At 44.7% G+C, this 27057-nt stretch overlaps 1 protein-coding gene across 11 annotated transcripts in view; it reads left to right on the forward strand.

Annotated features, from left to right (window-relative positions):
- The window catches only part of DNMBP (dynamin binding protein), a 123042-nt gene that overhangs the window by 61969 nt on the left and 34016 nt on the right, over positions 1–27057 (forward strand). For 8 of the 11 annotated variants that reach the window (XR_013449651.1, XR_013449652.1, XM_036065080.2 and 5 more), the window contains 7 exons: positions 17605–17798; positions 18651–18750; positions 21987–22134; positions 22730–22747; positions 23087–23286; positions 25043–25173; positions 26125–26229. Coding sequence is in view for 9 of the 11 variants with exons in the window: in XM_036065080.2 (XP_035920973.2) it covers positions 17605–17798; positions 18651–18750; positions 21987–22134; positions 22730–22747; positions 23087–23286; positions 25043–25173; positions 26125–26229 (896 nt within the window). In the remaining 2 variants the exon portion in view is untranslated. Of the gene's footprint in view, positions 1–3233; positions 3353–12929; positions 13044–17604; positions 17799–18650; positions 18751–21986; positions 22135–22729; positions 22748–23086; positions 23287–25042; positions 25174–26124; positions 26230–27057 lie in introns of those variants that run through there. The other 3 variants (XM_078077251.1, XM_078077252.1, XM_036065079.2) reach the window with 3 other exon arrangements.

The raw sequence follows: 27057 nt of genomic DNA on the forward strand, positions 1-27057 counted from the left end.
CACCTGCATTTGTAAAGATAAGAATGAAACCAAACCCGGTTTTAGTTGGGAGACCAGGTATTTAACAGCTAGCCACTTTTTTCTAGGTGCATTTTTTGTTCTAAGATGATAGGGAATGAATGACCTCTAAAGTCCTTCCAGCTCAAAACAACAAGAACAACAACACACACACACAAGTGATTCTCTGATTCCTTATATTGCTTGTTTTCGTATTGCTCCTATTCCCTTTCCCCACATCTGTTCCTTAGATGAACTTTGTTTCCTATCATTAGTTCCTTATTGTATTAAGCCTCAAAGTGTGTTTACTCTGACTTAACAAGAGTCAAGCTCCGGAGTGGTGCAATTTGCCCTATGACCTCTCTAACACCAGCTAAGTCCCACCTTCTGTCATTTCCAGTTTTATAACTCCCTCTCTTTATATTCAAGGACTGAAGTTTTGATGGTGCATTCGTATTTAGCTCAGTTGACACCACTTTTTTGTACCTCTAGGATCCTCCTTGACCTGTAACAGAATCTTAGTCTGCCCGAAAACCCTTTTGCTTTCTACCATTCTTTGCTGCTGTCTTACTCACACGCCACTGCCCTTCCCGAATGTTACAGTTATAGCATGTAATTCCAGAAAGAAGCAAGTGTTGGAGTCTGTCTTCTGCCCTGAGTTCACATCTCAGCTCCACCATTTACTATCGTGTAACTTTAGGTGAATTACCTAACCTCTCTGAGCTTTGGATTCCTTATTTATAAAGTGAAGATAATACTACCTGTGTCGGTGAGAGAACATAAATAAAGCACTTAATGACATGTCTGGAACATAGTAGGTGCTCATAAATTATGAGTTCTTTGTCTCTTGGTGATCCACCTCCCTTCCCCCTTATCATTTGCTCCACCAGCCTGTCGCTGTGAGGTCCCCTTTCTCCTGAGATCCAGATGGACCCCCCATGGGACATCTGCCCTCAGACCCTGTGTCTGCAGGTGTGATTATCCAAGGGGAGCACCCCGTCCCTCTTCTCCCACTCTCCCCCGCCTCCCCCTGCTCCTTCTGAGAAACAAAGCACTGTTTAATGGCTGCTCCAGTCTGTCTCTTGAGCTAGAAACCAGGTCCTTCTATCAGGATGTGTCCTTTCCCTCACCTGCCTTATCAGTCATTCTCCTATGACGGCCTCAGTCTTCAGTGTGGCTAGGGCAGGTCTGTTACGGTTTTGCCCTTAGTCCTAGGGTGCGGCCCCTCATCCTGGGAGGTAGGCCTTACTCCTAAGGTATGGCTCTTTTGAGGCTTCAGTGGAAAACCAGAGTGTTTATTGAACCTCCTAAGTTGGAGGGACTCAAATTTCAGGCTGTGTCTTCTCAGCCCCAGACAGTTGTGAATATCTGCCAGGCTCTTGGGCCTCCAGCTGTTACTGCTTTCTGCTGCCTTCCTGGAGTCCCATCACCTGCAGACATAGTTCAAGGATTTGAGGGGAATTTCTGCACAGATTTTGGGCTGCTGTCTCTGTGGCTCCCTCTTTTCCAGGATTTCTCCCATAATATCTAGCCACTTCACAGCCCCAGATGTGAGCCTTTGACTCTTCAGCCCAAGAAAGTTGCCAGTTGTTGACTTAACCATTTTTGCTTTATTTCCTCCACATCCTGGAAGACTAGGGATTGACTTCAGGGGATAAGAATTGGGTAAATATGGATCTTACCTAGTTTGCTTCCCTTCTTTTGAGTCTTATCCCCTCTAGTTTCGGCCTGCTTTTGGTTGCTTTCCAATGCCTTCACATAGTTACTTTGAAAAAAAAATGCCTTATTCAGAGTTGCTAGTAGTTCTCAGTAGGTAGGTTGGTACAATGTAATCTGCTCTCCCATTGCTAGACCAAAAGTCGGCATGAAGATTTTACGCTTGCTAATAACATAAGTGGTTATGATGGGGAGAGGACCTGGTGCTTCAAATTCCATGTTAACTGAGTTATGTGATATTAGGATATCAGAATGAAGGACTCTTACAGAGAGAAATAGGACACTGGAATTCAGGTGAGAGTCAAGGCTTGGAGGTCCAGGGTTGGAGGGCTGCAGTAGAATCCCGTATCACTACACATCAGCAAGTCCCGTGTTTTATAAATAAGGGGTAACCACCCACGACTGGGTCTTATAGTCTATTCGGTGGGTTACAACTAGCATTTTTGAAAAATAAAATAGAAGCGAATAGAGAATGTCATAGCACATCTGATGTACTAAAAGTATGTATGTCATACTTCTACACACACGCTCACACGCACACACGTATTATGTGTTATGTGTATGTTGAGTCACAGTATGAAGTGTGGGGGCCACAGTAAAAAAATGTTTGAAAAACACTTAAATCTGACCCACTGTTTTTGTAATCAAAGAGATGGAGCTCAGAGAAATTGAAATGTATGTCCAAAATCAATCCTTAGATCAGGAATTGAATCAAGGTCTCCCGATGCCCAGACCATCAGGGCTGAAGCCAGAAGCACAGCTCTGAGCTCCTTCCACACCAGTGAACTCAGAAAGCAGAAAAGTACTGTGTTAGGGGTGCCAGGGGAGCGACTTCAAGTGGAGGGGGGCGTAGCTGAGTGACACGCTGCGGCAGAGAAAGGGTGGGGGTGTGGACCAAGGAAAGACCTCGCATTTGGCGGGTGGGGTGAGGAAGAGGAACAAACGAGGCCAAGAGCACATTATAAGGAGTTTAGGAGAGAAGTGGTGATGAAAAGAGAGACGCAATTCCTTTAAAGTTTGGACAATAATTGCAGTGGACCAACAGAGTCCAGGAAAATCTTGTTTTGTTTTCTCCCAAGATGAGAAAAAGTAGCGTAGACTTGAAGGCACTTTTGCCGGTGTTACACACATAGTTTGGGGTTTAGCACTCTATGGGGCAAGGTTTCTTTTCATTCCAAGTGTGTGAACATGATATCTTTGTAGCTACAGTCTGGATTCAAATTATTGGAATAAAATGTCTGCCAGTCAATCCAAGACATGAGCTTTTCATCCTGGCTGATTTCCTTTTTTTTTTTTTTTTTTTTTTTTAAAGATTTTATTTATTTATTTGACAGAGACACAGCGAGAGAGGGAACACAAACAGGGGGAGTGGGAGAGGGAGAAGCAGGCTTCCCGCCGAGCAGGGAGCCCGATGCGGGGCTGGATCCCAGGACCCTGGGATCATGACCTGAGCCGAAGGCAGGCCTAACGACTGAGCCACCCAGGCGCCCCATCCTGGCTGATTTCATATGCTGATGGCAAGCCGTGAGTGTGGCACGTGCCGTGAGGCCTCTGCCACTCTAGAGACAAGGGGACGTACCCATCGGAGTCACAAATGGCCAGCAAAACAGACGGTGGAGTTTCACGCTCAGTCATACAGGTAGCGGCGGTAGGACCACTCTAATTCACCTGCTTGACTGTTCCCAGAGCACTTTGTGCAGCTTCCTCTAATTTCATAATGTTACTATCAGCAAGAGCCACTTATCTATTTTTAGCTCACAGAAGTGTGTTGAGTTCCAAACGCTGTTTACATTCTGGTTAGACCGCGATTACCTGGAGATCCTGAGGAGGGATGGAGCTCCTGCTCCCATACCAGTGGGCTGGAGCCAGATGTCCTCGGGACCAGCCGTTCCCTTCCCTCCCTCTCTCTCCCTCTCTCTCTCTCTCTCCCTCTCTCTCCCTCTCTCTCGACATTTTTGCATTTCCCTGAACTTCTGCTTGGTCTCCTCTTGCTGCCGACCCACACTTCCCGTTTACTCATAGTTTCTACTCCCTCTTCACTTTAGATTACACATAACCAGACTCGTCCTACCACTGCCTTGGAGCATTATTACAGCTTCTATTCCTGTTTGATCTGCCTGATATCCTAATTCAGATTCCCGGGAGAGTGAGTGTAAGTGACTCAGCTTGTGTTTTTTAGTTAGTCCTCATCATATGAACTAACCATTCATTGATTAGGTACAAATCCGTGGTCCAAAATGGTAGACGTGAAGTCCGGGATGGGGGTCAGCTGGTGTGAATCGTCGCCACAGCGGCTGCCAATGGTGCCGACTTGAGATGTAGCGGGCTCTGGAGATGGCGGGCGTTCTGAGGCATGGCTGGCCCCACCGACCCCAGCATTTGGAACGGGGTGGAGGTATCCTTTGGCTGTCACAGTGGCAGCGTGCAGGGGACTACTTGTTTAGAAGGCAGGGACCGGAGACGCTGAATGTTTTCAGTGCGTAGACCCGTCCTACACAGTGAAGAATTGTCCTGCCCAGAATGCCAGTTGTGTCCTCATTGAGACATTGGAGATGGGTAGGGCTCGTGCCTGCCTTCAGGAACTTGTGGTTTTGAACAGAAAACAGCATATAAACAAATAATCCAAATACAATTTTATAAGTCCCTTAAGGGGAACTGTTAGATACCTTTCCCCCACTTGGCCCTACTACCTGTGTCACCTTGTGTAAAGCATTTAATCTCTCTATGCCTCAGTTTCTTTATCAGTAAAACGAGATGATGTACCTACGTGACAGTGTTATGAGGATGAAGTGAGTTTATAGCTATCTAGGTACCTAGAACAGCGCAGGAGAGCCTGGCACATAGTAATGCTAAGGAAACATGAGCCACCACCATCACTTCACCAGCACAGAGACCCCGCATCCCCTCTGAATACAGTTCAACAGGGATTTAGTAGCCAGTACTTGTACTTAGCACTGTACCAAGCATCAGGGCGTACCCAGAGAAGGATGCCTCCCCCACCCCAACACACGCACGGGAGTTTACAGATCAATAGATGAGGTAAAATGTAAAAATAGGAATCATGTACTAAAGTACACAAGTGTATACTGTGGACAGGGAATGCTATGGACAGTCAGAAGGGGGAAAACTCAGTCCTTACCTGAGTTATAGGAAAAGGCTTTAGGAAGATGTTTGAGCTTGAGCTAAAGCTGAAGTGAGTGAGTAATGGGGGTTGATGTAGGCAGAGAGAAGCAGGGGGAGCGTTCCTGATTGAGCAAGGGCACATAGTTGCAGTGACAAAGAGGAACACAGTGTGGAGATCACTGGAGTACTGAAATCTTAGAAACCGATGGCAGTTTGGACCAGAGCTTGAGGAATAAGGTGAGCCAGGCCTCATGTGCTGAGTTATCCTCTCAGATGTAATCACTGGAACTCTGTGTAGATGCCTTCTGTGAGGCAAGGAGCGACTGGGGAGAAGGGCAGGTGTCTGAGAACCAAGCCACAGTTTGGGAGCAGGAGGAGGAGGGATAGGGCGAGATCATGTGAGGAGGTCAGGAGAAAACCAGAGAATTTAAAGGAAGAGAGAATGGCCAATGCTTTGAAGTGCCCCAGGGAAATCAAGGATAATGCCATTGGATTTGTCGAGGGGGTTATTGGTCGACTGAAAAGACCAATTTTGCTGGAACAGTGATGATTCAGAATTACTTACAGAGGACTTCTATGGGGGATGAGGTCATAGAAGGAGGGCATGAAGACCACTCTTCCAAGACCTTTCACAAAAAGAATCAAAGACTTGTGACTGTAGCTGAGGGGGCACAGAGTTGGACAAAGCTTTCCTGCGCTTACTTTTTAAAATCACGGTGTTGTTGCTTGTTGGAAGATAGATGGGTAGGCAGGAGGGAAAGGAGAAGAAAAGAGTAAATATGTGGAGGCAAAAGGACATACATGTAGGGCCCTATATCCCCAAAGGTTGGGAGGTGACTGAAGCCTGAGAGGAAATAAGGCCCTCCTGAGGTTGGAATGATCCAGTCTGACAGACTCCCACCCATCCCAGAGACCTTGCCCTGGAATCGGGAGTTGTATCCTCAAGCCAGGTTGTTTGTTTTCTCTAAAGCCGTTACCTAAGTTGTCTTTGTATAATGTTTCATCAGCAACACAGGAAGATTAGCCTGGGAAGATTGCAGGTCTCTGTAAAAGCAAGAGATCTCAAGGAAAGGCTGGATCCACCGAGCATGGATAGGAAGAGGTGCTCTTGTGGAGGGCTGTTAGAGGGCGCAATGTGAGGAGGGGTGAATCAAAGCAGCTAACTTGCAAAACCATGGCAGGTCTGGCCTTAAATGGGATGTCAAAGTGAGGACTCGGGAACTTGACTCACCCATAGAGTGGGTGCCCCAGAATTTTCCAATTTGATATTTGCTGAGAAACCAGGCAGTGCCCACACTGGGCATGACCATCAGGCTGTGACGGTGCCCATGCGCTGTGATTACTGGTGAGAAGGAACACGTTTGTACACATGGCTACAGTGGCCCTCGTTCCACCATATCAAGAAACCAACCTCTTCTAATCGTGAACTGAGAGGAGACTGATGGAATATATTGCGTTTCATTGAATCTAAAACACCATCTACTGTAAGACACTGAATAAGTTTAGGTACCATTAAAAAAATGACTTCTAATTAAACTTTAACACGCTGTTACTTGGAAAACACATCTTGCTTTTAGAGATGTTAAAATGTGAAAAAAATGGGGGCGCCTGGGTGGCTCAGATGGTTAAGCGTCTGCCTTCGGCTCAGGTCATGATCCCAGGGTCCTGGGATCGAGCCCCGTATAGGGCTCCCTGCTCAGCGGGGAGCCTGCTTCTCCCCCTCCCTCTGTTTCTCCCCCTGCTCATTCTCTCTCTCTCTCTCTCTCTCTCTGTGTCTCAAATGAATAAATAAAAAAATCTTTTAAAAAAATGCGCATCTTAGCATCTACTGAAATGTGAAGATGCATCTACTTACTGCTGACCTCACAGCAATACTTAGACAAAAAATATGGTAGAATTCCTCTAGCTCTTTCCTCAGTGATTTGGAGATAGGGAATTTGATTTTCTTGCTCTCCAGCCTCTGCCCCGCTTAGAGGGAGATTGAAACCTGATTTACGCCCAGTGCCACAGGTCCTAAATTTTAACTAAAATTTTCATAAAAGGATAGTTCATGATTTTTAAAAATCTTTGGGGGGGCGCCTGGGTGGCTCAGTCGTTAAGTGTCTGCCTTTGGCTCAGGTCATGATCCCAGGGTCCTGGGATCGAGCTCCGCATCGGGCTACCTGCTTGGCGGGAAGCCTGCTTCTCCCTCTCCCACTCCCCCTCTCTCGCTGTGTTCCCTCTCTCGCTGTGTCTCTCTCTGTCAAATAAATAAATAAAATCTTTAAAAATACATACATACATACATACAATAAATAAATAAATAATCTTTGGGTAGTGTCTTTTATCCCAACTATTGCAGAGTAATGCTCAGGGCACTCTAAGTTACAATAATTGTTGCCGTTTATTAAGTGCCAGTTGCTGTGCTAAATCCTATGGATTAGGTATACATTAGGCACAGAAGTCCAGTAACATCTAAGCTTTGTGACAGTGGTAAAGATAGTATTTCCAGAACCTAATAACTTGGCATATCATAAGTGCTCAGTGAATGTGTGTAGTCAAATGAAATATTCTATTTTGGGGCACAGAATATGTACACCGAAAGATAAGTAGGGTTTTAATACATGTTCTGTTCCAAGTTGAAATAATTGCACTCTATTTCTATTTTCCTATTTCCTATTTATCATAATAAATGGATGTTGGATTTTTTCAAATGTATTTTTTTCCCTATCAATTGACTTGGTCATATGATTTTTCTTCTTTTGCCTGTTGATGTGGTGAATTACATTGTTTGATTTTCAAAGGTTGAACCGGCATCACACACCTAGAATAAATGTGACTTGGGAGTGTTTAAAAAAAAAAAAAGATAAAATAGTACGTGTTACTTTGTATTGCTGCTTGAGAAGGGAAGTTTAGGGAAAAGACCAATACAGGGAGTGGAGAGGCCCTTCATCTAGCTGGGCTTAAAGGACAGTAGGTGAGCAGAAAGGCAGAGAGACAAGCTGGGCTTGTCATGTTCAAGGATGAAGGAGGGACCAAATACCGGAAGTCCGCTGTGCTGGGTTCCAGAATAATGGCAGCAAGGGCCCGTCCTTAGGGCTCGTGGAGAGGAAGTGGCTAACTGCCTAGGTGAGTCCAAAGAGGCCTTACATACCAAGTGCCACTCCTTGTGGGACTAGTTAGCAGGTGATGTGGTTACTCCAAACTGAGAGGAGTAAGTGAAGTAGCAGGGTAGCACGGCATGTAAGAGTTTAGATCTTGGAAGTGACCAACGAGGCCCAACCCCTTTGTTATATATACATGGAAACAGCAGCCCAGAGAGGTCATGTAACATGTCTGAGATCACACAGGAAGGAGGGGAAGCAGGGCTAGATCCCAGGGCTTTTTTGAGTATTTTATTCACTACACCTGCTGTGCTCTCAAGATCTTAGAAGCAGCTTCACTTATAGCTCAGGAATGGAAGCCAGAGGAGATATAGGGGGATGGAGTGACCCTGGGATGCCTGGAGCTTGTTTAAACCAACATGGCACTTATGACTGGGTTCCCAGGGAAAACCTGATTTATATTTCCCTTGTATTGAGGTTTTATTTTTTTCCCATGTTTCAGCTAGAAAATAAGATACTAGTATATAATGTCAGATATCCTGAGTTTAATGAGATTTTACCATCAAAATATCAGATCACACTTGGAAAGAATCTTTATTTTGATAGATTGGGTTCATTCAAATAAATATAACCAAAACCTTAATGCTTAAGTTGATTCTATTTTGCATTATTCTTTTGTTTCATGAATTTATGTTTTGTCTGTTCAACTAGATTCATTAAGTCAAATGGAAATAACTTTAAAGACCATCCAGTTTAACCCTATTCTGTTTGCTGTTCCTGAACACAGGAGAGATGACATGACTTTCCCAATGAGACTAAAGAAAGCTTTTGAGGGCATTTCAACTTTTTCTACTTCCCCGATGGCCTAGCACTCTGCTTGGTAGCTCCCTATTAAATATTCGTACAGTTTTGTAGTTAGAACTTGAACAGGATTATGATTCAGGTGAATTGATTGGGGGGGGTTGCACAGTTATAAAGGATACATAAAATACTATGAGAGCAAGTGGAAGGAATAAAAGTAAACCACCTCATAGAAGCTGAAGAAAGTCTAGTTTTATAGAGTAGGATAGAAAAATAGCCAGAGGGGCACGGACATGAGCAAATTTTGAAACATCACTGTAGTGTCATTATTAAAATTGGAAATATAATGCCAGACAGGGCCATGTGCATACGGAAAAGACATGTAATCTGGAACAAGCCTTGACCCTTCATGGAAAGTGCTGGCCCTGGATGCTGGTTTTGAATATGCAGCTTTCTCAGCCCTGTGGTCCCACTTGAGCCATTTCTTTGATTTGTGTCCCTGTTTCCTCATTTGTAAAATGAGAGCAATAATAACTTCCCTCAAGAGGCTTGGTAAATATAACGTTAGATGTGTGTGTGTTTGGATAATAAAGGTTTTCGTATAGAGTTTTGTTGGCTGACTATAATCAAAATCCTCTTATAAACTGATAATTTATTCCTAGTGAACTATTTTATGAAAACTGTCTTTGCTCTCTTGATAATTTCACTTCTGCTGCCTAAGGATTAGATAGTAATAGTAATGTCCCACCAACAGCACACCCCTCTAGGAGTTATGTGTATTTGGCAAGTGTTCAAAAACGGTGTTTGAGTTGGTCCTAGAATTAAACTTCCCATCCTGGTAGTATAGGAGATTTGCAGACTCTTGTCCATGGGGCACTTGACTCGTTGGCTCCTCGGAAGGCCTGGATAGGGCCTGGAAAAAGGAAGGGGCAGATGAGAAGTTTGGAGCTGAGTTTCGCTGAGGTGGAAACCCTCCCAGCAGGGATTGTGCTAGAGGCTGCTTGCCAAAGTTGGCGGGCAGTTACTGAGCAAAAGCCACAGGGAAAGTTTTTTCGGTTGCCGTTAGGTTTGGGAACTAAATGGGTTTGATTCCTCTCTGAAGTTGGGTGGCTGTGAGCCCTGCAGAAAAGCCAGGGACCACAGCGCCACGAGTTTGAGCAAACCTCCAAATTGGAGTCTTATAGGTGCTAAAGGTAAAGATGCGGTGGGGGCTGGGTGGCCCGGCTGGAGTGATGGGAAAATCGGAAAACCAGGATTTCTCATGGCTCCGGTTGGGCCCGGGGGGAAGATGAGCAAATTTACAAAGACAGCTTTCTCTCGGGGTTTTCTAAGAGATTGCTAAGCAGACAGTGGTGGTTTTGCTTTTCTTGGGAGCCTGGCAAACTGTTACGTGAGCTGTGTCTCCTGACCCAGCGTCTTCAGCAGTCTACAGGGGCCGGGCCCGGAAAGAGACCTCAGGTTATTAAAAAGTGAAGAAAGAGTTCGAATGGATTAACAGAGTAATTGAGAACTGTTGGTATGAGAATATTCTCATTTTATAGCAAATGTTCTTTCTTCTACCTTTTTACTCTTTCAACTCTATCAACGTTACATGTTCACTGTAGAAATACTAGAAAATACAGTCAAAGAAAGGAAAAAATATCAGAATTTCCATCACTGTCAAGACTTTCTCATTTTCAAATATACCTACTGGAAGTATTTTCCCTTAACAAAATTGCAATTCTTTCATAAACTCTTTCGTAATATGCTTTTTTCATTTAACCACACAGACAGCATTCCATGTTAATAAATATAAATCTGTATCTCAGTGGCTATAATAGTATTTTGTCATACGGATATGCCGTAATTTATTTAAGCAGGCCCCTTTGGGGAGAAAGTTTGGCTGTTTCTGCTCAGGTTGTTTCTGAATTTTTTTACACATTGGAGAACATCCCTACCTATACATCTTGTGCATTTGTCCAATGATTTATGCATAATGAATTCCTAAAAGTAGACTCCTGGGTTACAAGGTTTGACTTTTATTATTTTAAGAAGTAGAAAAAAGTAGGGACAGCTGGGTGGCTCAGTTGGTTAAGCGTCTGCCTTCGGCTCAGGTCATGATACCAGGGTCCTGGGATCGAGCCCTGCGTCTGGCTCCCTGTTCGGTGGGGAGTCTGCTTCTCCCTCTCCCTCTACCCTTCCCCCCTGCTCGTGCTCTCTCTTTCTGTCTCTCTCAAATAATTAAAATCTTTTTTTAAAGCAGTTTTTTAAAAGATTTTATTTATGTATTTGTCAGAGGGAGGGAGAGAGAGAGCACAAGCAGGGGGAGTGGCAGGCAGGGAGAAGCCAGCTCCCCACTGGCTTTTTAAGCCATTTAAGATTTAAAATAAAATCTTAAAAATAAAAAAAGTAGACACAGTATTACAAGTTTTTACCTGCTGCCCTATCCCTTGGAGTGCCCCGTCTGTCAGGGTTGACAAGAAAGAGCTGAGGTTTCTTGAAGGGGAGCTTTCCCCTTCCCTGAGGAAGATGATTAATGTGTAAGTCACAAAGCCATCAAAAGACAGGATAAAATAAGCCTTTTCCTTTGTTTCGCATCTGTTCTGCCATAAATTACCCAGAATACTGTGGAATATTTACTGTGTATGACGCTACTAGATTTGATTCTGAGGGATTATTGACATTCTACCAAGTGGAGTTTTATAAATAGAATCACATGGACGTATGCAGATGTGCTTAAGTACATAACTGTTGGCTTCATGGTGGGTGAACGGTGGTCCACGGAAGTTAAGTTGTGCTTTAGAGCCGCTCTGTCTTATGATTAGCTACCCGGTGGCCACCAAACCCCACAGGTAGAGCTCCGGTCGGCGCTCGCGGGATTTGCCTGCAGACAGAGTAGCTCTTGGTCGGGGGCCCGGAGGCCGGAGCCCGCTCAGCTCGAATCCAGTCCTGCGCTTACTGAGCCGGTTAACTGAGTTTCTCGTCATTCCTGTCCGGACAGTGGGGACGGGGATATGGTGGGATTGTTAGGAGGATTAAATACCCCAATGTTTGCAAAGTGCTTAGAACAGGGCTCGACACACCCCGTAAGGGCCCTGTAAGTACCTGTTAAAATGTGAAGCTAGGAGTTGCTGCACTAGCCGGCCCAGGGAGGCCACAGCGCGGCTCTCCAGCCGGGACCTCGCAGGGGGCCTCACGGCCAGAGAGGGGCTGCTCCAGCCGCAGCGGGAAGGGCTCTTTACCCAAGGCTGCCATCTCTGAGGTTGCCCAGACTTCACCAGTAGAGGTGTTTCTTAGTTAGCATGACACTTGATTTTCAGTTACTGGTGAGACATTAATTCTTGTGAGATTGAGAAGTGCTGACTCAGCGCCTGCAGAACCTCCTGCCCCCAATCCAGCCCCTGTCCTGAGGCAGCTTTTCTTTTTGCTCTCTTTGCCCTTTTCTCTCTTTCTGGGTTTGTTTTTGTTTTTGTTTTGTTTTGTTTTTACAAAGTGGCCTCTTTTTCTGCAACTTTCCTTTCCTTGGTTTCTTTCAAAGTGTCAGTAAGTGTTTGTGAGCTGTGAGCAGGCCTCCCAGTCCCTGTAAATCCCTCTGTGCTGTTCTTGCCGCGATGGGCCCAGCCCGCTGAGATCTGCATTCTGATGGCTGTAGGGTAAGGTCCCCAAAGTAGGAGGTCCGGGTCCCTGGGCAAAGCCCCAGCCTGGGGGGAGGGGTGCTGCAGAAAGCCAGGTCCCAGGGCAGGCAAAGCAGACAAGTACCACCCACTTCACAGCATGGCCTCGTAAGTGAGAGACGGATGGGCCTTCAGAATCCTTCCCTAAAAAGAGCATCCTCCAAAACAAAGCTTAGTAGGGGTAGGCAAAGTGAGAATACTACTCTTGGATTAAAAACTCCTGAAGTGAAATTGTGACTGTTTGAGGACCAGGAAAGGGAGAGGAGAGGGGAAGGTGTTGAGCCTGAGCAAAGCTGGGCTGCAGCCTGCAGCTCGTTCCCCTCAGGAGGATTCCAGCTCCATCCTTTAGAACCGGCCCTGCCGTGATAGCCTGGGGGACTCGGGCAATTCATATGTAAATGTGGGAAAGCCTGGGGGAAATGCCTACCCTATTCAAAGGATTTGGGGGTTGCGGAGCATTCCAGAGCTCTGGGAAGATTCTGCTCCGCCTGTTACCCTGGGACCCACACGTCCTCCCCCACCGGCCGTGGCCTTTAGGCACCGCAGGTGCGTCCCAGGGCGCCGGAGCCCGCGGCGGCAGGTGGGGCAGCCTGAGCCGCTGGGGACCTTGCCGGCAGGTCAGAGATTTTCCCCACCAAACCCAGAGCCAGCTTTCAGAGGAAGGCCAGAAGTGAGTGGCTTTTCTCTGTGACTCTGCTTTCAAAGGGTGGCTTGTGGAGTTGCGGGAAGCTGCGGGTTCCTTGGACCCCTTCCTTACCACGCCAAGGAAGGAGCCTGGGGACGCGCACTAACCTGCGGGGTGGGGGTCTCTCGAGAGGGGGTGGAATCGGAACTTTGTGGGGGTGCTGGGACCGGGAAGGGGGAACAAAAGGGAAAAACAACCCCGCACAAATTGTCTGATCAGAGAGAGTAAATCTGTGCCATCAGCTTTGGCTCCAGCTCCTAAATTCCTCCAGGGCCATCCCTGCAAGAAGGTGGGAGCTGGTCTGCACACTGCAGTGTAGGCTGATACTGGCCTCAGCCTCCTCCATGTGCTTCCTCAGCTTTCATTGTTCTTAGAGAAAAGTGGAGAGTTCCAGTGTCTGGACAGAGCATTTCTACTCGGTGCATTTTACCTCAATCTGGTGCAGACAGCATGTTCTGACCCATGGTGGGGAAAGAACTAACTTGTGTCGAGTTATTACCTTGTTTGTTCCCTCAACAGCTTGGCAGAGCAGGCACTATTACCCTCATTTTACAGATGAGGACGTTGAGGCGCAGAGGTCAGAGTGGCCTTTGCCGGGGTTCCCCAGCTCGAGCAGGGTAGAGCAAGATTCCAAGCCTGTCTCCGCTGCAGCTGACTGAGGGAGGAGGCCACCTTCTCTCACTCGGTCGTCCCAGATCCTGAAATTTTAGATCAGACTTTTTCCTTAGGATGTATTTGGAATAATGGAAAAAGGGTTTTACATTTGGAGTCATTTCAAGCCAGATATTTCTAGTTTGACGTAATCTTGAGAATTAATATGTCTCTAGAGCTTGAGGGTCACCTACATCTTCAGAAACATGTAGAATTTTGTCAAAATTGCAGATACCTTCCACAGGGATTTTAAATCATGCAAAATAAAGTGTTTTTGGTTTTGTTTTAAAGGCAGTCCAAGAGTTTATACATGCACCTGCAAAAAAAAAAAAAAAAAAAAAAGCATCATGCTGTTAGTTTAAAAGAATTGTTACCATTTCTTTTTTCTCTTTTAATAAAAATAAAAATCCGAGTTTCTTAGTGTAGGTTGCTGGCTTTTGATTGACGAATACTTGGTGGTATTTTAAGCTTTCAACTGTTATAATTAATAGAACTTTGATTCCTGAGATAGAATAGTTTCCAGGGAATTTTCAAGATTTGAGGCATATAAACCCCTGACCTTTTCTAGTTGAGATTCCAGGCTAGGGAAGCAAAATGGTACAGGATTAAGTGCAGAGGATTTGGATTGAAATACATTTAGATTAAAATTCCAGAACTGCCATTTACTCACTACATAACCTGGGACAAGTTGGTCAGCCTCTCAAAACCCAGGTTTTCTATTAAATCAAGTAATAATACAACTTGAGAGTTTTGACATGAATATTAAATAAGTTCAGGGACATAAGTATGTAAAGCGCATTGCCCGTGGTAGGAATTCAGTAAATGTTCTCCCTTTCAGAGCTTTTTAGTCCTGTATTAAAAATGAGTTGTCTTCTAAAAATAACATATCATTATATGTTGTATGCCTGAAGCGAATATTATGTCAATTATCCCTAAATAAAGAAGATAATAAATTTTAAAAATGAGTTTCTCTTCTCAACTTGCCACTTATGAAACCATATTTGGCAGTGAGATCCTATTGCTTGAAATTGCAAAGAAAATTTGAAACAAGGCTATTGAAAATAAATTTTACATATGCTACAATTAATTTGGGATTATGATTTAGCACTCTAGTGCAATAAGAGTTATGCTTGAAATTTTGTCATTCATTCTACCAAAAGAAGTTTAAGAAAGATATTTTCCGATTGTCTTTTTTTTTTTTTTTTTTAAGATTTATTTATTTGACAGAGACACAGCGAGAGAGGGAACACAAGCAGGGGGAGTGGGAGAGGGAGAAGCAGGCTTCCCACGGAGCAGGGAGCCCGACGCGGGGCTCGATCCCAGGACCCTGGGATCATGACCTGAGCCGGAGGCAGACGCTTAACGACTGAGCCACCCAGGTGGCCCCGATTATGTCTTTTTAAACTTTATTTTGAATAATACAAAGTTTATACGTTATTGCAGTAGTACAAAGAGCCTCCGGTATATCCTTTATTCACATCCATCCGTGTTTAACATTTTGTTGGGTTTTGTGTTCATTCTCTCTCTACACACACACACACACACACACACACACACACACACACTTTTTTCTGACTGACTGTAGGTTGCATATATCGTGTCCTTTTGTAAGCTTCCGTGTGTATTTTGTATGAACCATGGATGTCCTACATGACCACATAGATTTGCCATTTTAGGAAATTTTTCACTGATTTAATCGTTTATCTAACTTACAGTCTATATTACAACTTCACCAATTGCCCTAGTAATGTCCTTTGTAGCAACTTTTTCCCCCCGATCAGAACTCAGTTCCTATTCACACATGGCATTTATCTGTCATCTTCTCAGTCATCTTTGATTGGGGACTGTCCCCCAGGCTTGTCTTTCTTTCTTTCTTTTTTTAAGTAAACTGTACACCCAGTGGGGGGCTCAAACTCATGACCCCAAGATCAAGAGTCACAGGCTCCACAGATGGAGTCAGCCATCCAGGAGCCCCTCTTCGTCTTTCATAACATGACATTTTGAAGAATACAAATCCTCAGTTTGCATGTGTCTGATGTTTCCTCAAGATTTGTTTCAGATTATGCATTTTTGACTGGGATACCATGTCAGGGATATTGGGTTGTTTCCAGATATGACAAGTGGAAAGACATGATGTCTGTTTGCCCTTTATTGATGATGTGAATTTTGTTTACTCGGTGATCATATTCTCCCTTTCTCCACTATATATAGTCACTATTTTTCATTTTTGTAATTAATAAGTAATTTGTAATAACTAACTCAAAATTGTGCAAATATGTTATCAATATGAATTCATGGATTGTTAGTTTAGTCAAGGGATTTTAGTCCATTGCTGTGTTTATTTACTTTGATGCTCAAATTGTACCAGATTTGGCCAATGGGAGCCCCTTGAAGCTGGCTCCATGCCTTTTGGAAATACCTCCATCATGTTGGGCACTCTCTTCTTTTCTGCCATTAGATGTTTCTGGTTCACCTATGCCGTCCTTGCCCCAATCTTGGAATTAGCTATTTCTCCAAGGAATTCTGGTTTCTTTTAGTGGAGAGTGGTTTTTAGAAACCAGAATCTGGGTGCATTCTTTTTTCAACATTGGAATTCCTAGGTTCTTAGAGAAAGGGCAGTGGGGAAGATTTTTGAAGACTGAAATCTGATGTGAAAGCCTAGTTTTCCATAAGTAGTGTAAACGTGTGTTTTTGCTTCTTAGATCTGCTAAAAATATTCTTGTGATCACACCCAGATTAGTATATTTACTTAACCAAAATCGTAGTTTTTTTTAAGTGGATCTTAAGGAATTTGAAATAAACTGAACAGAGATTGCTTCATTGTTGGAATTTTTTCCAAGTGTTTATTTTAGTGTTTAACGTTTATTTTAAATGAACAAATGCCATCCCATCTTTATAAATCTCACCATAGCTAACTAATGGGTAATTGTAAAAGCTAATGACAAGGTACATATTTGTTTTCGTTTTTAGATCATACGGTGTGGTTCTACAGAAGTTCTTTTGATTGAAAATATCCTTAAAAAGAATTTCATCTTTGGGGCACCTGGGTGGCTCAGTCGTTAAGCATCTGCCTTCAGCTCAGGTCATGATCCCAGGGTCCTGGGATCCAGCCCCGCATTGGGCTTCCTGCTCATCGGGAAGCCTGCTTCTCCCTCTCCCCCTGCTTGTGTTCCCTCTCTCGCTGTGTCTCTCTCTGTCAAATAAATAAATAAAAATCTTTAAAAAAAAAAAAAAAGGACTTCATCTTTCTAGTACCTTTGTATCTTCTAAGGCATTTGAAATAACAAGATGCCCAAGTCTTTATTAATGTTTCAATAGGGAGAATCTAAATAATTTTTGTATATTTCATTGTGGATGTTCATCATCCATCACAGTGACTGGAACACAGTAGGCCCTGTAGTCACCCAGTTCTCAGGTAATTCTTATCTAACTCTCGTCTTCTCCTTAGTTGGCATTGTGATGTCCCCCATAATATTCTTTTTAATATTGCTGTGTCAGTGTTTAACTTGCAGCTTGGTATTTCTGCTGCTGACCTCATGCATTGGGTTTTTTTACCTAATTTAGTGAAAGCAATTCTTTGTAAGAACAGTGCCTCTCTCAGCCTCTTCCCTAAGAGGTTGTGGACAGTGATTTGTCCTCCTGAAATGGGCCAGCTATTCTTTTTTAGGACAAGTTCAAGAAATGTTATCACACAGATGACAGAAGTTCTCTTTGCAGAAACGGCTTTCTCAGCCCTTCATCTGTTCGTAATTAGAACTGACGTGTGATCGGATTTCCTGGTGGTTGACAGTGACGAGACTTTGGTTCTCAAGGAATGTGTTCTTTTCAGCCTGAACTGTTGAAGAATCTTGCTTTCACACCCAGAGCCGCCGACCAGTTCTCTCTTCCCTTCTAGAAATGACGCTGCTCTCCTCCCAGTCTTCATCACCGGTGGCCCCTCCTGGGTCGGTGTACACTGAAAACCCAGAGCAGAGGATGCTGGAGAAAAGAGCCAAGGTGATAGAAGAACTCCTCCAGACGGAAAGAGACTACATTCGGGATCTGGAAATGTGCATCGAGCACATCATGGTGCCCCTGCAGCAGGCACAGGTGGGAGCTGTGAGAGCAAGTTCGCTTTACCGAGAACTGATTCCCCCAGCCTGGAGCGCTAGGGTGTGGGCGCGTCCACCGCAAGGGTTCCTGGGTTTGAAATAAACGCTGTACGGCTGCTGCTCTTAACTGCAGGGCCCGGTGTGCCTGTCATCAGCTTAAGCTTTCAGCGTCCTGTCACTTCTCAGACGACTGTTACCTTGCCAGACCTGCTGCAGTAGCTCCCAGGACATGTCCTGCTTCCGTGGCTCCTGAAGACACTCCTAGGCAGTCTGGATGGTCACGGCATTGGGACGGTGGCCTAATAATGAAGTCTGGGGATGATGGGTTCGGTGGCTCTCGCACCTGACGGTACAGCGTTTATTCAGCAAACCCTGCCCGTCGGGTGTGTACCAGCTACTCGTGTAGATGCTGGAGGTAGGGAGAAAGGGTTAACAGCCTCCTGGGGGGATTTACTGTCCTTACTGCTGCTTACTGGACCATCTGGGCCTGGCTTGGGTTTGTACTTCTAGAACACTCACTCCTAAGAACTAGTATAGGAAGTGGGCACTGCCATCAGATTTTGGGTACTGCGTGGGAATTTGTATCCCGACATAATTCGAGACCAGACTGGTAACACAGTCCTTTTATTAAGGGTGGTGGGGGAGGGGGTCGAGCAGAGAGTAATTGGATCAGGGACAAAGAGGGACACTAGAGATAATGTGGGCATGCTTCTCTCCTGGAATCTTGGTGACAGTGAGTGAAGCTGACTTTGAACAGTTTTGTACCATCCTTGAAGAGATGTTCCTAGTATAAATGGCATGCCATTAATTTCATTTCCATGCATCTTTACGTTTTGTTTCCCTTTCTCAGATACCAAACATCGACTTTGAAGGACTTTTTGGAAATATGCAGATGGTGATTAAGGTCTCAAAGCAGTTATTGGCTGATCTGGAAATCAGCGATGCTGTAGGTATGAGCTCCTGCCATTGCTTCAGAAGCGGCTTCCCCCCCCGCCCCCAACTTTTTGTTAAACTTCACGGGTAGGAGGTAAGGGGTGAAGCAGCCTTGCTGGTTCTGAGTGGGAAAATGAAGTTCTAGCTACTTAGTTCAGAGGTCACTTGGCCGTCTGCTTCTCCTTTTATCTACAGCCTACTTTGAGGTGCCACAGGATGTTAGCAATAGAAGAGATTTTAGGTGTCGCATAGCGTGAGTTTTCCAGACCGAAGGTTGCAGCCTGCTGGTGGGTCATGAGATCACTGGAGCAAGTTGCACCCGGTATATACTTTTTTCAGTAAAATAAAATAGAAAATATCAGAATGTACTATAAAGAATAAGCACAGCTACAGCTTTTTGACACTCATGTCAACTCTACATATAAGTATACTGAGTCATGATTTAAATGTTTTCGCTCGTGTGGGTCATTGTCAAGAATGTTTGAAAAACAGTCATCTGTTTTTAATCAACAAAGGAACTGTATTAGTTATCTATTGCCATGTAACAAATTATACCAAAACTTAGCAGCTTTAAATCAGAAACACGTATTATGCCACAGTGCCTGTGGCCCAGGACTCCAGGGGTGGCTTAGCTGGGCAGCTCTGGCTCAGCATCTCTCCTGAGGTGGGGGTCAAGCTGTCGGCCTGGACTACCATCCTCTGGGGCTCACAGATCCACTTCTGAGGAAGCCCACTCAGCTCCTCAAGCCCTCGTTCCTTGCCTTTGAGCGTCTCCATGGACTGTCCTCAGGACATGGCAGCTGGCTTTCCCCATTGAGTGATCCAAGAGGGACAGAAGGCTCAAGATGAGAGACCCACAATGTCTTCTCTAACCTGATCTGGATATGACACACTGTCACTTCTGCCATATTCTGTTGGTCACACAGACCAGCTCTGGTACAATGTGGGAAGGGGCATCCTACCATTTTGCTGTTTTCCTGGAATCATGGTCACAAGATGCTACCGCAGTTCTAGCCATCCCCCTACACACATGACAACATCCAGCAGAAGGGAGAAGTGACCCTGTGTCATTTAAGAGTGAGCAGAGCTTTCCCAGTGCTCCCCTGTCAGCTTTCTCTTTATTTCTCATTGGCCAGAACTGGGTCACGTGCATATGCCTAAGCTGATGACTGAAAAAGAGAATGGGGTCATGACGTTGGCTTACACTAGGCAGTGTTTACCTGACTCACCTGGGAGGGGAACGGACACAGGAAAGCTTTGGCGAGCCACTAGCAAAAGGCAGGTGGGCATGAATTACATAAGCAGTGTTTGGGGAGGTCAAGTTTATTTTAATATATTTCTTTGTTTTTTATTTTAATATAGTTCTAATTTAACTTATTTTTAATACATTCCCATGGCACACAGAAGGTTACAAAGAACTATTTAATGAAAAGGCTCTTACCCATTCCCTAGCCACCAGCTCTTCAAACCAGAAGCACCCAGGGTTATTAGTTTTCTTCTCTTGCCTTCCAGAGAGTTTATTATATACCAGCAATTACATACATATTTTCTCTACCCGGGGCCCCCATCTCCATTTTTTTTTTAAATCACACAAGTGGTAGGGAATTATTCAAACTGTTCTACACGAAGCCTTCTCCCCGCCCCCCCCTTAACAATGTACCTTCCAAGCAGTTTTATGAGCCGGGAATAGAAATGGAAAAAGTATACGGAGAGGGGGATAACTCAGCAAAAAAATCAGGGTAATGCAGGGTGCTGGCGAAAGCGGCGCGGAACTCGCATTAGTAGTCTGACTGGGGAAGGATTCTAAGTGCAGGCAGGACAGGATTTAGTGAGGGAGGAGAGAATGGGACGTGCTCAGGGCTTGGCTGAGTAAGGAGATGAGAAAAAAGCACCAGGAGACTCTGGGTACGTAGTATTTTAAAATATTTTACACCTATCTCACAGAAAGAAATCTGTTTTACATCGTGACCCAGGATTCGTGTGTATGTATGTGTGTGTGTGTGTGTGTGTGCTTGGACTGTGTCCAACATTGCCTGAGATTTTCCTTTCTGTGCCATTTTATTCCCCCAAAGTGCTGAATGTGACCCACAAAGCAGATCGCATGACCCATTTATGGGTTGTGACCCCCAGTTTGAAGAATGCTGGAAATTTAGGTGGCGCTTTGCTAGCTGGTCACTGATGTAGAGCCGGGAGCACGGGAGCAGCATGCTCACGACGGTTCTGGGAGGTTCTGGGAATGTCGGTAGGGCAAGGGTACGAAGGAGTAACGTGAGAGAAGACGGCAGGCGGGTATCGGATATAGGGACGTTGGTGGTCAGGGCTCCCAGGGTGGTCCTGAAGGTCAGGAAGGCAGCCAGCCCGGGGCGCCGCCGAGCCTGCTGAGCTGCAGGGACAGGCAGAAGCGAGGCTGCCCCGGGGAGGGCAGCGTGAGTGGGATGTTTGTGGAAAAAGTCCCGTTTCTGTCGCAGAAAGGAGCAGTGATTAAAGATGTAGATTTCATATAAATGAAAACTGATCTACGCAAAAGCAGCGTTGCCTAGGACAGCGCATGGGGAGCAGAGCAGTTGGGTTCCGTGCAGGGGTTTCTGCCCAGAGCCGCTTGTAGGAAGGGTTAGTAGGGCAGCGCTAAGCGGGGTCATGTTTTAAGAGAGGAGCTCAAGGGCGAGCTGACCTTGACGAGTAGTACAAGCTGAAGCAGGAAGGACCAAGGAATTGGCCGAGGAAGAGCCGTTAGGCTGATTATTAGATTTATAGCTACGTTTTGCTGTTTAATGCTTTAGAAGAAGTACACATGTTACTCTGTCACAGATTTGTTGTGTTTTTTTTATATTATAGGTATTTTAATATAATAAACTTCATTTATAGTCCTGTGTATTTAATTCATGCACAAAGAAAAGGTTAGAAACTGCTGCCTCACTGTGGTTTCCCTGGGGCTTGGAGAGTGAGGGGCCCTTACGCTTCTGATCTTCTGTGGGGAGCGCTTGCAGACCCCTTTGGAGGCGGTTTCTGGGGCCAGCTGTGTGTGTGTGTGGGGGGGCGCTCTGAAAAATAAATATGTGATGACATGGTTCTCTTAAATTTTGCTTTAAATATAATTCTGAGCTATTTCATGGAAATTATAAATTGGGTAATTAGTCTCATTATCATTTCTTGTGATAGGATTTAACTGATAAATGTTTGGTTATCTACCTCACGTTGAAGCTACTGAGAAGAAAGTTACTAAAAACACTGTATGTTTACGTATATTCTAAAGGGCCTGTGTTTCTCGATCACCGGGACGAGCTTGAGGGAACATACAAGGTTTACTGCCAGAATCACGATGAGGCCATTTCACTGCTGGAAATCTACGAGAAGGATGAGAAGATCCAGAAGCATCTTCAGGACTCCTTGGCAGATCTCAAGTAGGAGTTTTGACCTCACTGCACTTCCATCATAATTCTTTATTCTGCCGTTGAGAACTCAGTCCGTGCATAGGTCTAGACTTCTTGTGACATCTATCTTATTTTAATCTTAAATGATATGTTATTATAGGTCCTGTTATGTAACTTGCTCTTCTCTCATCATACTGCCTTTTCCCTTGAAAATCTGCAGTGGCTTCCCGCTTTATATCTGTAGATACAAAGTATTAAATTAGCATTTCAGGTAAGAAGCAGTCAGGGAGATAGTTTGCTCCAAACAAACAAGAGCATAGGTAAAAAGACCCAATTCACTTATTCTTGACCTTCAGGTGAGATTCTCCTGGACTTAGGCAGGTTATAAGGATACAATATATGTCTGAGTAGATCATAGGGAAGTTAGGGGCTTACTAACTTTTTAATGAACTAGATATGCCTCCATAGATATTCATAATTTCCCTTTATCCCATGTGATTTTATTTGTCTGCCCAACTGATAGGCATTAGTTGAACTACTATATCCTGCGAAGAATGTGAAAATCGGCATTTAGCATTACCTCTAAGCAGCTGTCTGTTTTCTTTTCATGCTCGCTGCCCTGTAGGAGCCTGTACACAGAATGGTAAGTCCCTCGCCCTTGATGCACATGCTCATTTCTTTTATTTTCTTCCCTAATAGAGAGAAGCCTAGAAGTAGACCTCCTTTGCTGTATTTTTCTCCATAGTGCTTACCACCAAGTGACACTTGCTACAATGTTTGTTGCCTCTCTCCTTCCTCTACTAAATCCCTGGCACCTACAACAGCACCTGGTATTTATTAGGTGCCCAGAAAATATTTGCTGAATGAATGAAATTGGAAAGGAGGATGAGAGAACAGAGCTATATTTAAGAATCACAAACATTACCAATAGGCCCTATATTACTGACATTTGATTAAAAGTCTCTTTTTCCTTCTCTGTTAGGGGATGCACAAATTACATTAACCTGGGCTCCTTCCTCATCAAACCGGTCCAGAGGGTAATGCGCTACCCACTGCTACTCATGGAGTTGCTGAATTCCACCCCAGAATCCCACCCCGATAAAGCGCCCTTAACCAGTGCAGTCCTTGCAGTCAAGGAGATCAACGTGAACATTAATGAGTATAAACGTCGAAAGGACCTGGGTAAGAAAAGCGTACTTGCTGAAAAGAATGCTGTCCCCCTCCAAAGAATTATGCCTTCACCAGAGAAGGGCAAGACAGAGGGTGGGTAATAGGGCTCTGCTGTAGAAACGGTGGCAGAATGGGGGGAAATAGGGTAGGAAAAAGCAAGCAATAACATAGTGAAAGTACAACCGTGGAATATTGGAAGTAAGGCATCTGTGATCAAACTTGTGGCAATAAGAGTCTTTCCCACGGATACAGAGTGGCTCATTCAGGCACGGGTGATTGCTTTCTCTGCTCACGGAAGGCAAGCCTTTTCAACCCGTGCTTAGACTTGTTTTCCTGCATGTCGTGTTGGATGTTTTACTACCTCCACTTAAGTTAGGGCTTTTCCTCCTCTTTCAGAAAACCCCCATTTGCCCAGTCTCTGGGTCACGTGACTCCTCTCTGGTCTGAGCCCCGCCCCCAGCACTGGACTGAACCATTTCTTTTCTCTTTCATCAAACCTCTTGTGAGGCTCTAATTTGAACCCTCGATCAGTATAGCATGGTAACCATGCTAAATTGATTTGTTAGTCACATGCTCAAAGAATCTGTAATATAGTATAACCTCTTTCTGTACCTTCTACCCACCACGTCACCCACATTGGTATGCTATGTTGACTGTGCTCTTAAAGCCCTCAGGCCATTTAGTCCTTTGTCTTGGTTCCTATCGCCTTTCTTCCCCCTCTCTCTTTTAAATTTATTTCTTTCATTTATTTTTCTTAAAGATTTTATTTATTTGAGAGAGAGGGAGTGAGAGAGCACAAGGTGGGGAGGGTCAGAGGGAGAAGCAGACTCCCCGCTGAGTGGGGAGCCTGATGTGGGGCTCGATCCTGGGACTCTAGGATCGTGACCTGAGCCGAAGGCAGACACTTAACCGACTGAGCCACCCAGGCACCTTTTAAAATTTAAATTCAGTTAATTAATATATAGTGTATTACTCGTTTCAGAGGTAGAGGTCAGTGATTCATCAGTCTTATATAACACCCAGTGCTCATCACATCACGTGCCCTCCTTAATGCCCATCATCCAGTTACCCTGTCCCCCCACCCCCCGCCCCTCCAGCAACCCTCAGTTTGTTTCCCATAGTTAGGAGTCTTTTATGGTTTGTCTCCCTCTCTGATTCTTATCTCCTAGTGTAATGTCTTCATCTCCTGTAACAATAAAGTGTGCCTTTGTAGTGCCACCCAGTCTTCTCCTTGTGACCCTTCTGATGTCTCCTGACTTTTCTAGAGATTGTGCCTAAGATATGACACAGTAGTTGATCACGACTCCTGTATAGCATTGTACTATATGAGACAATTGGATATAAATATCTCATTTGTACACGAGACCATATAAGATGGTCTTATAAAGCAAGTAGTGTTCCTCTCTACATTTTATTGGAGAAGAAAATGAGGCTCAGAGGAGTTAAGTGACTTCTGGAAGGCCACACCTTGATGAAATGACAGACCTGGGCATGGAGCTCAGAGGTTTCCTGGACTCCAAATCTTAGATTCTTCTCCTGACCCCTCTGCTCCCTTTCCTCCTAACCACCTCCAGTCTGTGCCATCTCTGTACTTCGTCAAGTATCCTGTCTGCCCATAATGGTGATTTCCATTCATGTTTTGTCTCTACTCAGTTATAAGCTCATTGAAACTGAGCACTACCTCTAGTTTGGGTTGTTGATCTCATTTTGTGGCTCATAGTGTAGTCTGTCCATGCTCAGAGAAGGGCTTTCTTGACTCACTCCCTAGTCCTCAAGTACCGAAAGGGTGATGAAGACAGCCTCATGGAGAAAATTTCCAAACTGAACATCCATTCCATCATCAAGAAATCCAACCGCGTTAGCAGTCACCTGAAGCACCTCACTGGCTTTGCTCCACAGGTGAGATTCCCACCCTTGAAGGTTTGGCACATCTTCAGCAACGTTTTGGGGTTTCCACAGGGCAACCTGCATGGTATCGATTGGTATGATTCATCTCTTAGTACCTCTTTTGGTGTTTGCCAGCTGGTGGATGCAGGACCCGGCAGCTGCTATGTATGGGAATCCCCCTGCCCAGCCCTCCACCCTGCCGTGGTGAGCGGCTTATAGTGCGTGCAGAGGCAAATCAGGAGGCCGGATCGGTCACCGAATAATAGTTATTGTGGTTTCAGACACCCATGAGGAGCTTGTGATGTATCTGGGGACACCAAGTCGTAGACATGAAGCTAGAAGGGATTTAAGAGATCACCGTAGTTCGACACAACATGTCACAAATTGAAAAAACGTGAAGTCTGTGAAACTGAGTAATTTGGCAACATCCGAATTGCTGAGGGTGGATCTGGAGTCACCAGGCTTCGTTCTATAGCATGTAGTCAGTGGGAAGTAGCAGCTAGAAAACAATCAGCTGCTAAGTGTTGCAGTTTGTTCTCTGTATGCTCTAGTGCTTAGGAAAACAGGAGTTGCATGAGAGCAAGCTTCATGCTGACGAGATTTAATCTAAGCCTCAAAGAAAGGGGGTAGTTTGGCACAGGGACAGGGCATACCAGGCAAGGGGACAGCTCGAGCCATGGCACTGGTGGTCACTGGGGACAGGAAGAGAGCATCTGATCAGAGCAAAGCATGTCTTCCCATCAGGAGCAGAGGAAGTAAGGTGTGAAGGCAGGAGAGCCCGGGTGTATTTCAGAGATCTTTCAAGGTCACATAGAGATGTTTAAATTCAATTCAGTATGATTTGGGGAAACATCAAAGGCTTAAAATTTAGACAAAAGGTATTTTTAAGAAAGATTCTTTTGCCAATAGGATAGATTGAGGGAGAATCCAGATCTGCTAACAGCACTTGTTTATTTTGAACAGATCAAAGATGAAGCATTTGAAGAAACAGAAAAGAACTTCCGAATGCAAGAAAGATTGATCAAATCTTTTATCCGGGACCTGTCTCTCTACCTTCAGCATATCCGGGTGAGTGAAGGCAGCGCTCTGCTTAGAATCACATAGGGTGTAATTCTGTCCGTTTTCCTGCTCGTCAGCATATTATGGGATGCGTGTTGAATAATCTGGACTCAGATGACCACTGTGCCCTGACATACTTGTTCCTGGGAGTCCGATTGTTTATTTAAGAGCTGACAGCATTTGGAAGATGAGCTTCCGAATGAATCCTAGAGCAGCCCGGCTCCTTCCTCCCTCCTGTGGTCACCGACCTTCCCACCACCTTTTTCTTACTGTCTCCCCTGTCCAGTTATTCGTGAAGCACTTGTCACAGTTCATTTTGTAAAGATCATTTCAAAGATCGAATAATACGGTAATGGTTCCCATTGGAGGCACACTTTCTCATAATAATGTTAATTTCCATCAAATTTAGTTGCTGTACGCAAGGCCTCTAAAGTTGTTAGAACCGTGAATAGGTCAGGAGGGCTGGCGGGGCTGAGGAGGTCAGGCGGTGTTTGCTTCACAGTCAGAGGTGGGACTAGACTCCTTTCTGTTTGGGTCTCTCCTTCCCCCATGGGCTTCACAGAATGGTGTTTATGTAAGCATATCATGTACTCCTGTCCCTCACATGAAAATCTCTTCTTGACAGTTTTTGTAAAAAGAGATCCTCTGCTTTTTAAAAAAAAAAAAAAAATTTAAATTAAGGAAAATGGTACAAATTCAAAAGGTACCAAAGGAATAAGTAAAAAGTGAAAATAATTCTTCCTCCAACCCGTCTCCTAGGCACCTTCTAGAGACACAGTCTGCATTTATCAGATTGTTCTCTCATCAGAGATAATCGTGTGTGTATGTGTGTATGTG

This window comes from Halichoerus grypus, chromosome 7 (genome assembly GCF_964656455.1).
Source record: "Halichoerus grypus chromosome 7, mHalGry1.hap1.1, whole genome shotgun sequence".
NCBI classification, from domain to species: domain Eukaryota; kingdom Metazoa; phylum Chordata; class Mammalia; order Carnivora; family Phocidae; genus Halichoerus; species Halichoerus grypus.